The 14,219-nt window shown below is 38.6% G+C and overlaps 1 protein-coding gene across 1 annotated transcript in view; it reads left to right on the forward strand.

Annotated features, from left to right (window-relative positions):
• Window positions 1–14,219, forward strand: part of EHBP1 (EH domain binding protein 1) — a gene marked incomplete at its 5' end in the record, with an annotated part of 184,322 nt that overhangs the window by 114,810 nt on the left and 55,293 nt on the right. Inside the window, 2 exons of the mRNA XM_010014312.1 lie at window positions 2,568–3,482; window positions 5,363–5,506. Coding sequence (XP_010012614.1) covers window positions 2,568–3,482; window positions 5,363–5,506 — 1,059 coding nt within the window. The remainder of the gene's footprint in view (window positions 1–2,567; window positions 3,483–5,362; window positions 5,507–14,219) is intronic.

Genomic DNA, 14,219 nt, shown 5'->3' on the forward strand with positions numbered 1-14,219 from the left:
AAGCATCACCAGAAGAACTGAGCAGAGAGTGAAAAGTGACTGCAGCTGTATCGAGAATATTCATCATTCCAAATTCAATCCTTCTGTAGTAGTGTTACCCATTGTAAGCAAGTGCCCTTCCTGATAACTCTGAAACACTGTCCCCACCTTCATTTTACAGACCCTGGGAGATATTCTTAGGATTTAGTTTTATTAGCATATAAATAAGAAATTAAGAGTATGAAAGAGTTCAGGTCAAGTCATGTCTATGGGCTTTGGCTGCTGTGGACTGCTAAGCCCATCCTTAGGTCCTTTCATTTTCAGATGATAACTCCCACTACCTGCAGTGTGGGGTAACAGGTTATTTACGGCACTGAATCAGCACTGACCCACTTAATCAAACAACAAATCCTGGTGCTAGCTTTGGTCCACAGGACAACACAGTTGGCTCGCTACACTTTCATACCCAGCCTGTTTTCTGCTGGCATATCAGCATTCACCCATTCTCGGTACCTGCTATGGCTTAGGCTGCCCACCCAAATCCCTGCACTGCTCTCCTTTAATTCTTCTTTCTCTGTGCTCCACGTCTGTTTGGTTCCAACTCTCTTGTCTCCCTGTCGTCTATATCCAGCCTGATCCTGCTTTTCCAGCTCTGTGTCCCAGGATCAGGTAAATGACAGCTGCCCCTCCTCTATCATCCAAGTTTTTACATTCCCTCCCAGCCATGATTTTCCCGCTGTTCTGCTCTGTTGGGAGCTTTGTATCAGCAAATACAGCAGTCATGTTTGCTACTGCTTCTCATACGTCGAAGTACAGCTCTGCTTTTATAAATGACGTAAGTTCTCGTAATGAACCTTCCCAAGAAATGATACCCCACCAAACACCAGCAATGATTTTTAGACAAAATCGTTTTGCACAGGGAGAGCCAGAAAGGCTTAAATTATTCAGATAACTTCTATGTCTAGATAAACTCTGTGAATCATTTGTTATGGCAATATAAAAATTACTTCACCAAAAATGATTTGGCAAGTTATACCTGAGCATCAGGGAAAGCATACAAAATTCCAGGAAGATAAATTCCAGCTCTTGGAAGCAGAGTTTGAAAAGTGGCTGAAATGAAAACCATTTGACCCTCAAGTATGGACTGATAATGCAATGGGAATGAGAGAGCCTCCTATTCTCAGAGCAAGTAAAATAACCGGTCTGCCAGGCCAAACCCATGTTCTAAATCACCACTGAACATTTAGCAGTATGAAAACAAGAGGATAAAAAAACAAATCAGAATTGATTTCTCTTTTCTGTCTTTCTTCCACCCTTCTAAAGCTAAATAAAATAAGGAAATAGTATAAAACTGGGTTAAAGTTGAAGCCATGCATGTTACTGTTTCCTTGAGAAAGGCCAAGTTGTCATCCATGTCTTAAATTTAGCATCCATTTTTGTTCAAAATAATGTAGGAACAACTGTGAACATTTTAGACTGCTTCAGAAGAGGATGAAAAGGAGCTGTGGAATTACTGGGGGAGGAGAAGTCCAAGTGCTTTCACTGAGTGCATCTACGCTAACAGGAGACCTTTTTAAAGGCTTCCTTGAAACACAATATTGTCTTCCAGGGTTAATCCAGGATAGTAATAATTAATTGTAAATTGAGAAACGGCTTTAATTCTTCAAAACTAGACAAACCTGATGCACCAAGCCCACTCAGAGCTAGCAGAAAGAAGACAATGTGGCCTCACAAAGTGGGAGGCTTGCAAACTGCTTAGCTTTTAGAAATGAAAGTGAAGTGGGAATGAAGTTCACTCTGTCTTTCTTATAAATTTAGCATCAATGAATGTTTTTAAAATGCATTTTTTTTCTGAATAAATGTGATTTATGTCTGGTATCAAGTAATCTGTGGTGGTGTTCTTTTTGGCTATCTGGGCATAGTTTTTCATCAACACAAATCACTGCAATTACATGACCAGTAGAAGGGAGAAGGTTGATCACCAGCGATAAAGCCCAAGATGGATTAGTGTCATGTTTCTTATATCTTTGTTCTTTATCTTAAAAAGCCATCCTTAGTTGCTTTTTTTCTAGGCCAACTCTTACACTTTTTTCATTTGCTTGTTTCCTGCTACTTGAGTGAGAACCAGTTAAGATACTGGTAGGTTTCCCTAGTGCAAACAGAAGGGCTTTTAAGCTGCAGTTTCATGAACAGGTTTTTACTCATGAAAATGGCATGATTTTGAGTAACCAAACATTTTAGTATAGTATGGTGTTGAGGTATGTTAAAATATTTAAAACAATGCTATTTGAGTGTCTTTACTGATCATACTTTCTTGATTTGCATTGCTATGAAGATACCCTGGGAGATAGTTAGAAGCTGTCGGGAAAAACTGATGAGTTGGATGTTGGATTGTGCAACAAAAGATAGTAACTATTGTAGTGAAGCCAAAAGAATAATAAGTAATAGAGCTGAACCCATACTGTTCCTGTAATACTGGATATGCTTTAGGCTTCTTTATTTTGACTGAAACTTTCACTTGCATTCTTGAAATGTTATGTTATGTAAGAACTTCTGCATTATAACCTTTATTTTGTCTGTTTTTAAAGGCATACGATGGGTTTGCCAGTTTAGGAATATCACGATTGCTGGAACCTTCTGACATGGTTTTGTTAGCAATACCTGACAAACTGACTGTTATGACCTATCTCTATCAAATCAGGGCACATTTCTGTGGCCAGGAATTAAACGTGGTTCAAATAGAGGAGAACAGTAGTAAAAGCACATATAAAGTGGGTAACTATGAAACGGACACAAACAGTTCTGTTGATCAGGAGAAATTCTACGCAGAGCTGAACGACCTGAAGCGGGAGCCTGAGCTGCATCCTCCAGACAGTGGTTTGGCAGACTTTGCTTCTCAGGATGACTCCGTCTTTGTAAATGACAGTGGTGTTGGTGAATCTGAAAGTGAGCATCAGACTCCTGATGACCATTTAAGCCCAAGCACGGCTTCCCCTTCTTCTCGCAGGACTCGAAGTGACACAGATGCACAGAAATCCCAGCAGAGCTCTGGAAGGACTTCTGCATCTGAAGACACTGGGAAGTGCAGCAGTGCAGATACAATGCAAGCACAGCCTACATTGGGAAGGAAGAAATTGCTGATAGCTGACACTTTAGACTTGAGTGACTTGGCACATGTCAGTGATCAAAAAGAGGATGTGTCTCCCACAGTTGCTTGTGAAGATAATGACCAGAAGAGACACCAGAGCTCAGACAGTACCATTGGTTTCTCAGAGCAAGAAAAGCTGGGACGTATAGGATCCACAGAGAGCACAAGAGCAGATCCTGGTTCGCCTGTCACAAAGCCAAGTTTATCTCCTACTTCTAAGCTTGGATATTCCTATAGTAAGGATATGGATCTTGCAAAGAAACCACATGCTTCTCCAAGGCAAACGGAATCTGATTCTGACAGTGATGCCAGAACAGCTTTAAATCATGCAGATCAAACTGCAAAAACAGCCCAGGTAAGAAATTTTAATTGACGCCTATGAGCCAGGATGCAGATGCTGTTTGAGTTCTTTCTCAATGTTTGCAATTTGCACCGTATTTTCAGTATATATGGTGAGGTAAGCAGTGTATTTTCATTGTTGGGCAATAAATATTTTGACTGAAAAGTTGGTGGTCCTGAAAAAGAGCCATTCCATGAAAAAATAATTTATACATATTGTCCATCTCAAAGAAGATGGCTCCAAAGTTTTTGCCACTGTGTGTGGCAACACATTTCTTCTGAAGGAAAAACTGGAAAAGAACGTACCAATTCATCGATCCACATTCAGAAAAAAGTAAAGTTTTGAATACATTAAATATACCAAAGATACGTCAAAATCACGTTTGAGAAACCACACAGCCTTGTGAACACAGCCACAATGGTGAGGTAGAAAATCCAGAATATTAAGTTGTTTATTGAGTGACCTTAAGCACATTACTTAACCACAATATAATTTTCATTTATATAAACATAAGAAGTATATGCCCTCCTACCTTGAAGTTTTATTGCGAGGATGGAAGTTGAGTATTATATAAATGCTGAGTATTATCAGTAAAGCATTTCATCACAGAAATATGTAAAAAAATTTTATCAGTCCTGTCTACAAAGATGCTAAAGCAGGCTTACAGTTTCACCCCTGTGAAAAGCTTGCTTAAGTTTTGGCTTTGGTTTTGTGCCGTTAGCTCTGATAAGAAGAGAATATAGCCAGTCTTTTGGTAGTGTGGATTGCCTCAAATATTTTTATGCTTTTCCCTCAGTAAGTGCCGTGAAAGTTAGTTTTATTGCAAGAGAAGAAGTCCATAGATGGGTGCTAGTGGCCAAATATTAGTTCCATAGCCAGCTGATTTCTTTCCTTTAGCCAGTGAAGTCTCAAAGTTTCTCTTCATCATCATCATCTTTTGTACCGGATGAGAAAGGAACAGCCAGGCCTACCCAGAATATGAGTAGGAAGAGACAGGATGTCTTCTTTATGAAGATTGTCATATACAAGTGTATAATAGGTCAAGAAAAAGGAAGAAAGGACTTTAAATATGGTTCTCTTGTTAATCATCTGTGCATTTGCACATGATAATAAAACCTCAGATGTGAGCCTCAAGCTGGGACACTCAGTTGTTGGTTGGAGTCAACCGTGCCAACTCTCATGTGGTTGTTGCCACAGCACAACCTGCAACATCTGTCCCAGCTCTATCTTGTCTAAAGGCCTAGAGACACATTTTCCCAGACTCTTCACAGCTGACCTTGACTAAGAAGTCAGCACTTGGGAGTATATGTGTATAGGAGCTGCTCATGTTGCCTATGGAGAAGCCCCCTTTCTGTTGTTTCTATTCTGCAATATAAATCGGTCATGTGTATGAAGAACGGACTTTCTTGTGGATGTTCATAAATGAAGTAGAAGCAGATATTTTTGCAGGTGTTTTGCCTTGTGCCCAGCCTTTTTGTATTCGATTCAAGTTATAAATGAGCGATACCCATATATGTAACCAACGAAGCATTATATTTGCATACATATTAAAGTAAATAAGTAAACACATAGCACATTTAACATAGTTTCCATAAAGCCAATTATATTTTTTCCACAGTTGCAGTTTAAAGGCATTAAATGTTGATAGAAATTAAGTTTTAGGGGGAGGGGAGAGAACTCTTATTTACATTATAAAGGCCTATGACTTTTTTTAATTCTACATTTTGATCATCTTTACTTTTCATTTCTATAGAATGTTCTGTCACCTCATGAAGCTGTAATCCATGTGACTCCTGACCTTTATTATATAGGAAGGCTCCTGGCTATTAACTACTGTATAAATATTAAGTACCCTGAGGCTGCCTTGCTGTTAATTATATTTCTTTATTTTTAAGCAACGTATGTTATCAAGACAGGAAGAACTTAAAGAACGAGCAAGAGTTCTGCTTGAGCAAGCAAGAAGAGATGCAGCTTTAAAGGCAGGGAATAAGCACCTAACCAATACGATCATCCCAGCCCGCAATAAGCAGCTGAATGATGTAAGAATATTGGCCAGTATGGCAGTTTACGTAAACTTATTGTATGTGCATATGCTTTCTGGGGGGAGGGAGGGAGGATTTCCTTGCAGAATATTTCTTTCCATGCTGAATTGCTCTGATGTGTCATATACCCTTAGTTCACTTTTAAAGCCTGTTTCTCCTGCTGTTGTAGCCAACAGAAAGATGCCTTAGACTTTGCTGGAAGCAGAGGTCTGGGTGCACCTTCTTTGATTGGCAGTGCAGTTTCTAATGAGACAAAAACAAAAGTTACTTGTTAAATGATAGTGAAGTAATTTATGCTATTTTTGATTACTTCTCTTTTTTTCAGTTAATGTAAATGCATTCCCTGCGCCTGTGATGTCAGCTACTTGCTGCTTCATAAGTGTTGTTGCAGTGAATGAAGCTGCTTGTGACAGTCTTGTAAAAGAGTTGATGGAACAATTCCTTTTTATCACTAAAGTTGATTATGCTGGTGAGATGGGAAAGTGGAGCTGGGGAATGAGCTCCAGTGTTGAAGCAGCTATGGTTGCACCTCCAGTGGCCTCCGTAGTGACCTGGAAGGATGCATACTCTCTGGAGATGAAAGCTAATTAATTTTTATGCAAACCTTTGCAATGTGGGTTTTGTGATTCTAACTATTGCACATTAGAGACTGTACTGGCAACTGAGAATGTAAATGTAACTGAAAAATAATGATTCAGAGAAAGGCTTGAATCTTTACTGATTCACATCTTTCAGAGCCTCGTCCTGAGGGGCAGATTCTGCTTTTTACATAAATGGGATCATACATTCCAAAAATGAAGACAGTGATTTAAATGTCTCATTTCATTCTCTGAACTTTCTTGGATCCATGCTATACCTTTTTTTTTTCCCCTTAACAATTCCTCTTCCCAAACTGACACATCTTTTTTCTTTAAAATATATTCATATACGCAGACAAGTCTTATTTGTATAATGATAACATAATGATATATAAGCAGTTTTTCTGTTACTTCGTATCTAAGCTTTTCCTAGGTAAGTGTATTTTAGTATAAATTTCACTTTGGAATTTTTTTTGTTAGTTTTTCATAAGGCAAACAGTATTAGAGCAGGGATAGTATAGGCAACTACTCAGGCAGAAACAACTGTAATTAAAGTTGCCTAACAATTTTTATTATAAGCTCCTATTTTCAGAGTTTTACAACTTTGCTAGTATGTCATTGTTTGAGCTGAAATTTTCCCCATCGGCTCTCTGCCTCAGGGTAATATTATTTTATTTTTCCTACAAAAAAAAAACAACACCCTGTTCAGCTGCTTCTCTGTATTAGGTTGGATAAAGCATTGTTTTATCCATGTTAAAAAATGTCTGATGGGAAGAAGGTTTCGTTGAAACCTTGAAAAATCTATTCAAAATAATCAAAGTTGTGTTAATAGCACAGGCAGCCTTGAAGTTCAGAAAAGTTGGTAAGTGCCAGTAAAAATTGTCTATACGGACACAGCACAGCAAGAGCATCTTTTACCGTTGGGTAAAATGAGCCCATTCTGGTGCAAGATCATAGTATTGGAAAACTTTCTTTTCTGGACTCCAACTCCTGCTGATGAAATCCAAAGAGGACAAAAAGGAGCTACCCCACTGGCATGCAGAGGAGAGATGCTCTGGGTAGATGGCAAGGAGGTAGATAGTGATGTGAAGTTAGACAAAAATGAAGGCTGTATCTAGGCCATGAAAACTAGCTGAAGGATAGGAGGTGGGGACTGAGTTTTCAGGGTGAGAATCAGGATTACATAGTTCAGGACCCAGATTATCCATGGGACCTTATTCCATTTATTGCAGAAGATGAAAAATGAATTAGAAGCTTGCAGGAAAGGGAAGAACTGTCTTTTAGGGGTACTCTGCAGAGACAAAGTTTCTTGCTGCCTCCCTCAGAATCTGTGTACAATGTTGGGAAGGTACCTTCAACCCAACATACTCAAGGTGGTGGATTCCTTGATTTCTGATTTCAAACCCAAAGTTCTTGGGGTATGATTTCTGGAAGTTTTGAATGAACCCAGCTGTAGGCAAGTCAAGAAAAACTGTGCTATGAACAAATGGTTCTGGCCCCTCTGAAATCCTAGGAGCTCTGAACAAACAGGTAATGGGCACTCTTGGGTTGAGTTGACTGGAACATAAAAAAAATAAAAGCTCCTCGGCTCAGAAGCATGCTGTGTAGATGTAATTTGGAAACTCTTAGATACAGTAGTGAAGAGTACCACAGAAATACTCTCAAAGAAATTAATAATTCTGTGTTCAGAGAAAAGTTTACATGGTTTAATAGTTTAAACGAGGTGTAGGGCAGGCATTGAATGATGAGGGTGGAGTGAGGTATTGAACAATTCATTCACTGAACGTTGTCAGTCATGGCTACTGAGAACGATAAGTATCCTGTAGGGGAAAAAAGTTTGGGTTATGCAATTAAAGACTATACAAAATGAGAACCAATGCAAGGTTGTACAGCTAGTGTAATTCTGACATTGTCTAACTTTTGAGTGCTCGTCTTGCCAAGCTCAACGTTCTCCTAGTGCGTTTTACTGGGAAATACGCATTGCGAAAGGGAGGTGTCTATCCTGGAGGCTGGTATAGTATTCATATTTCATATATAAAGTTTGTATGTAGTAATATATGCAGTATGTAACATGTATATGTTATATACCTATCCATAGATCTGTATGTTCTGAATGAGAATGTGTGTATGCATCAGCATACATAGATGTAAGATAAAACACATTGATTTCTGATTTTTCTTTAACGTATTTTATCTTCACAGAAATGAGACATTTCCATTTGATGTAGTTGTGACAGTTTACTGCTGATCATTGCTTATTTGATTGTTAGAAAATAGCACAGACTTATTTCTATTCAGTGTTTTCTGGTCATTAAGGTTAACAGTAAGAACTTTGACTCAAAGCAGCATTGTATGTGTCAGTGTGCGATAATGTGTAGTAGTGTGTTATCCAAATTAGAGTTGTGATAATGAGAATCAGCATTTAGTAGTGGGAATTGGACTGGGCTCATTTTTGGGATGGATTGAGAGGGATTCAAAAGAAAATAGTTTAAAATAGAAAGATCTCATTTTAAATAAGAAAACTTTAAAGAGATAGTCCAAGGCCAACACTTTCAAAAGTAACTCTTGAAGTTTGCAATTGTGCCTTTTTCAATACCTTCAGGAAAAGAGCTTTAAGCAGTTCAGTCTTTCAGAGTGTGCTCTGAAAATCAGTCACTCCAGGTAAACTCAGGCTGCAGAGTCATTAGTTACTTTAGAAAATCTTGTCTCATAGGCCTTACTGTTAGCACTTGACATTTGTCATATGAGAACTATGAATCGCTGTTTTCTTAGTAAACAAGTGAGAACAATGTACAGTGCGTGGCGTTGTATTGCTGCCTGAGGTCAATAAAAGGGAGGAAATTTCCAAGTCTCTTGTTTGGTCATAAATACAGGTTACTTGTTATGTGCTCACCTGATTTTTTTGGGTAAAAGTCTTTTTTGAAGAAGTGTACCTGTGACTCCTCTAAGCACAGAGGAAATACCTTAGGCCTTCTTCAGGCTACGCTTTACCTTTCCTCTGGCAGACCAATAATGTGTTGGTTTGGTGTTTTTTTCAGTACTCTGGACTTGCTTTTTTAATCTCCTGTTCTTGAAAGGCCAGTTAGTGGTCAGTAATGAAGTAATGGGTGTTTTCCCATGATGTGTCCATTCTCTTGGCTGTTTACCCCTTTTTCTTGAGTCGTCTTTCTTGCTGTTGAGTCTTCTTTTGTGCTTCCATCTTCTCATATTTGTGCTCTAGGGTTAGGCCCATGTCAGTGTTCTCACTTGATTTACCTTTTATATAGGTATATTTTTAAACTCGGGAATTTATGAAGTTGTGGGAACAGAAGAGGAAGACACTGAATTTGCTCATATACCTGTTAACTGAATCCCATTTCCCTCTGAATCGCATATTTCTCATTGCATCCCAAGCTGTATCCTCTTCCTCTTCTTTCATTTGTGTCTTATTGTTCTTTTTTCTCTCACACACTGTATTTCGGCTATCTGCTCTAGCCATTTCAGCTCCCTTTCAGTCTCCTTTTGAACTTTTCTTTTGTAATACTCGTTCTCTTTTACTCTTTCTTCCCTTGGACATCTTCCCTTTGTGCCTTTCTGCCCCGTCATCTTCCATTCTTGTACAGCCCACCTAATCTAGTCGCATCATTCTCTGCTTGCTTCCTCTATATGTACCATATTAGACCCTTTTCTCCCACTTCTCCCTTGTTTGCAGTGCGGTAGAAGTTTTTTCAGTTAGGTCTGCTCATTTGGTACTTCTCAGAAGCCTTCAATCTGCAAGCTGTATGCATGCCAGCCTGTATGGAGGTATGTAAGCCTGTAGGCAGGTATTTAAAGTCTAAGAGGAGACTACATGGATCAGAAACTCGTTGAAAAGATGCTCATGGTTTGGGAGAATCATAGACATATCCTTAAAATTGATGCAGCCTTTAGGAGACTGGAAGAATTAGCTTAAGAGCTCTGTGAACAGAGTTACTGATCCTCTCATGGATCCCTTTCTCTATGGTAGATTTATAAACAGCTCAGCCTTTCTGCTTGCTTTCTTGATGTAGGTGTGCATGTAGTGACTCTTTTACGAGGTGCTTCTGTCATTTCCAACCTGGTATAGCAGCTGTAATCACTTAGCTTTTAACCAGGAGAGCCTTTTTATTAGCTTACTCATTTTATTTAGCTCACCTTTCCTCATGATGATATCACTCGGCTAGAAGGGGCATATCTGCTCCCAGCAGATGCTGTAAAATATCAGCCTGCAGTGATGGTTGTTAGCAGCAGCAGCAGCTTGGCTGGAATGTGATGTGGGAAAGGCAAGGAGACTGGAGCTGGTCTGTGCAACCGAACTGGCAAAGTGGCAGGCTAGAGGAGACTGCAACGAGTCAGAAATACTCAGGAGTCATGGGGCTAAAAGGTCTTTCCAGCAGGGAACCCTCACTTCCATGGGGAGTGGAACCCATAATTCTTGAATCTCAGCATAACTCCACTGTCAGCAAATATCTGCAAAAGCCAGTGGCAATATGTTCATTTGTCTTATTCTCCTTTAATGACTGGTCCGTGTAAAGAATGGAAATTTACTGCAGCTGTCGTTTACTCTGTAAACTAAAATGGCTATGGTTGTGGAGTCTGCATGATTACAGAGAATGGAATTAGGAGTTAAGAAATGCACAGGCAACTTTAATTAACCTCCTTTGTGTATATGCATTATGATGCAGTCTTTAATTATGTGATCACATACTATTTTCCCCAAAGCAATTGTGTCTCATTTAGCTCCAAGAATTGAGGTGATGTAGAAGGCTGTTTGTCCAGAGGACCTCCGTCCTTTTGGTTGCAGAAATCAGAAGGTGTACAGCAAACGAAGCAGGGATTCCAAGGAGCAAAAGGATGAGGTTACAGTTAAGAATTGAACTAATTAAATGTAATGCTGCCTTTACCTCAGAGTTCCTGATCACTGCTGCAAAGTCTTTTTAACCAAAGTTCCTCTAAGTGCTCACTTACTGTGTATCTTTCATTTCTGGTTTGCCATCTGAGGCAAAGGTTTGATTTGCAGATGTATTGAGCATCCAGGTTTGTCAGGGAAATCAATTGTAGCTGTGCTTGAGACATATAAAGGGCTGCATAAAGCTTAGCGTACTGAAGAAAACCCAGGTAATAGGCTTCCCAGAGCAAGCACCCAGTGTTAGATCCTTTTAGCTGGATTTCTCTGTCTCAGTTCTCTTCCGAAGAACAGAGTAATGACACTACCACAGGGTGTTGTGAGAGGGGAATGTGATTAATGCTTTTGAGGCACTTAAATACTGTAGTGATGAGCACTGTAGAAAAGCCCTTGAAGAAATTAATAATTCTGTCTACAGAGAAAGATTTGAATATTGTGGAGAACGAAATTGTGCTACATATTGATGGGCCTACATAATGAACAGTGAAAATAAGCGGAAGTATTGAACACCACTCAGCAGAGCTCAGATCGGGACTGAAAATAGGGGGATAGTAAAAGTAAAAGGTGGTGCCACAGCAAGGCTCTATTCTGAAGGATACAGAGCAGGATGGAAATAAAGATTGTGCTCACTGGTTTTATTTCTGGCGTCTCCTAAATCATGTGTCAAAATCTATTACTTGTTTTTGCAAGGTAGACAGATTAGCAGGGAACACCATATAGGATGGAATTCATGAAAAATAGTGCTTCTCTGGCAATGGATGTGTTTTTATTTCCTAACACGAGCCACAGTTAGTTCCTGCAGTTATTTGGGTTTTGCATGAACTTGGTGAATTTAGGTGCAGGACTGGGCCTCTCATATGGGTTTGTCTGAAAAAATTTTGCTTATTTAAGATCAAGCATATGTTCTGGGATGCAGGAGTTCAGTAGCACGATACCCAGAGGGAATCGTGCTCTCTTTTGCCTTTTTTGAAATAGCAAAATAGTAATTCTTTCTTCACAGCAGCATGCAAGGATGATGACACTGAAAATTGTGAGGGACTCCATTTGGACAATAAGTATTTAAAAATGGATTATTGTAAACCGAAGGAGGCGGGGTGGGGGGACGGTGCAGAGAGTACTCCTGACACTGCTTCTGGGCTTAAATGCAACTGTGGCTAGCCTGCTTTCTGTACAGAGAAGGATTTGGGCTTACTTATCTTTGCTACCATTATTTTACATTTATTCAAGTTGAATGACAGCTATAGCTGCCAAAATACATGTATTAAAAAAATACATTTGAAAGAGCAGCGGGGACTTACATTCAGCTTTTGTAGTGGAATTTGCAGATACGAAGTACTTCACCAAAAAGCTGTTGCCTCCAAACATGCAACACTGTCCGTATACAGACGACAGCAGGAACAGGCTATGAGATCGTTTCTTTCTGCTCAGAATATTGCTTTTTATTACTCCCTTGTTCAAAGGACTTGTTGCATCTGTATCTAATTCATATTTAATAAGCTTTTTCTACTTCAGGTGTCAATCTGTTGTGTGCATTACTTTTCATTTTCATAAATATTTGAGTGCAAAATAGTAACTTTTTTCGCATGCACAGTGGACCAGTGGAAATGGAAGTCTTTTTAGAAAGGCTTCAGAAGTGACAAAATCTGAAAGGAGCTGAGTTTCTATGCTCTTAGCTTAATTTTGATTGCATGCATATAACATATGTAGACATAAAAATAAAACGTTATTTTAATTGCTCAGAAAAAAGCTTTAATAGATGGTCCCATTTATTGATCATATCCTGCAATAATCTGCTGCCCCTCTGAGCTAATAAACTCCAAGCTGTCCCACTCTAATATGTCAGCAAAAAGTGACTCTAGCCAACACAAACAGAAGCGGTATGGAAAGCAAATTCACAGTGGACAGCAAAAATAGGATATTTTGATTTGATTGAAAGATGCCTTAAACTCAAGTTAACATTGCAAGTATTCTTTCCTACAAATATTTTAACAGGTTCTTGAAAACTATATGAGAGAGCATTATTCAGTAGGGTTTTTTTCCTATGTGAAACCAGAATCCTTACTCGTGTTGCATTAGAAAAGGCGCCTAGTTCCTCAGTGGATTTTTTTATAGTCTCCTCAATTTGAAAATAAATGTTTGTGATTCAGGTGGTAATGTTAATTCATTTAAGGAAACACCCCCAAGTTATTCCTGTCTTGTTTTTTCTTTAAAAAACAAAGAGAGAAAATCTGATCTTTATTAATTAAATATCTAACATGAATTTATTGAGGTGTAGGACTTTGCAGGTGGCAACCTTGGTCTTTTAATATTAATTGGAAAATATTGATTGAAAAGAAGACTAGTCTGTCATGCTGATAATTGCAACCAGATTTAGATATGATCACTAGATCTTCCTGAGATTACAAAGAAGCAGTTACCATCTAATTGGTAAAAAGATTGAACATTATTTTGGTAATCCCTGAGCTTTGGTAACTTATTCCCTGTTGTTCATTTATATGTCTTGTCTGTATGCCACTATAAAGTGGTTAAATATGGTTTAAGCTGATAAGACTATGCTGTATAGTATTTACATTTCATGAGCATTCCAACTTTTATAGCTGTTTTAACAATATACTTTTCCTTAAATGAAGGTTAGACCTGCTGACTGAACACTTCAAAACCGCAACTGAACTGATATTTACTTCTTTATAACAACAAGCTAAGGTTGAGATAGCCTGATCTCATTTCCTTGATGGCAAGAACAAACAAGTTGTTTTATTTAACATTGCTCAATACATGAAAAATAAAAATAATCTAACTTCCCAAGAAGGTTCTCTATCTTTTGACTTCGTATGTGATCTGTTTAAGCACTTTCTTACTATGAAGTTATGATGTTTCACTACAAAAAATACTCCTATAGACAACTCCCTGACGTGGCTGGGAAAATAAATCAATTATTGCAAGTAAACTCATTTCTGAGAAGAATTAGTATGCACTGTCAGTTTTATACCAGGAGGGATTCCATTAATAAAATGTAACCCTTGATAATGCAAGACAAATGTTGCACAATTTGAGATTCACAGCTGAAATTTATTGCTGTTATTTCAATAAGTTGTATCTATTTACACCATGTAAGCGTCCAGCCTAAATATATAAATATGCAGTTATTTATTATGTGGATGTAACTTCTAAGTGCTGTGTAGTTTTCAGCTGTACCATTAACTTGCATGCTGGCAGAAAGCAGGCTGTC

Source organism: Nestor notabilis, unplaced genomic scaffold (assembly GCF_000696875.1).
Source record: "Nestor notabilis isolate BGI_N333 unplaced genomic scaffold, ASM69687v1 scaffold13375, whole genome shotgun sequence".
Classification (NCBI taxonomy): Eukaryota; Metazoa; Chordata; class Aves; order Psittaciformes; family Psittacidae; genus Nestor; species Nestor notabilis.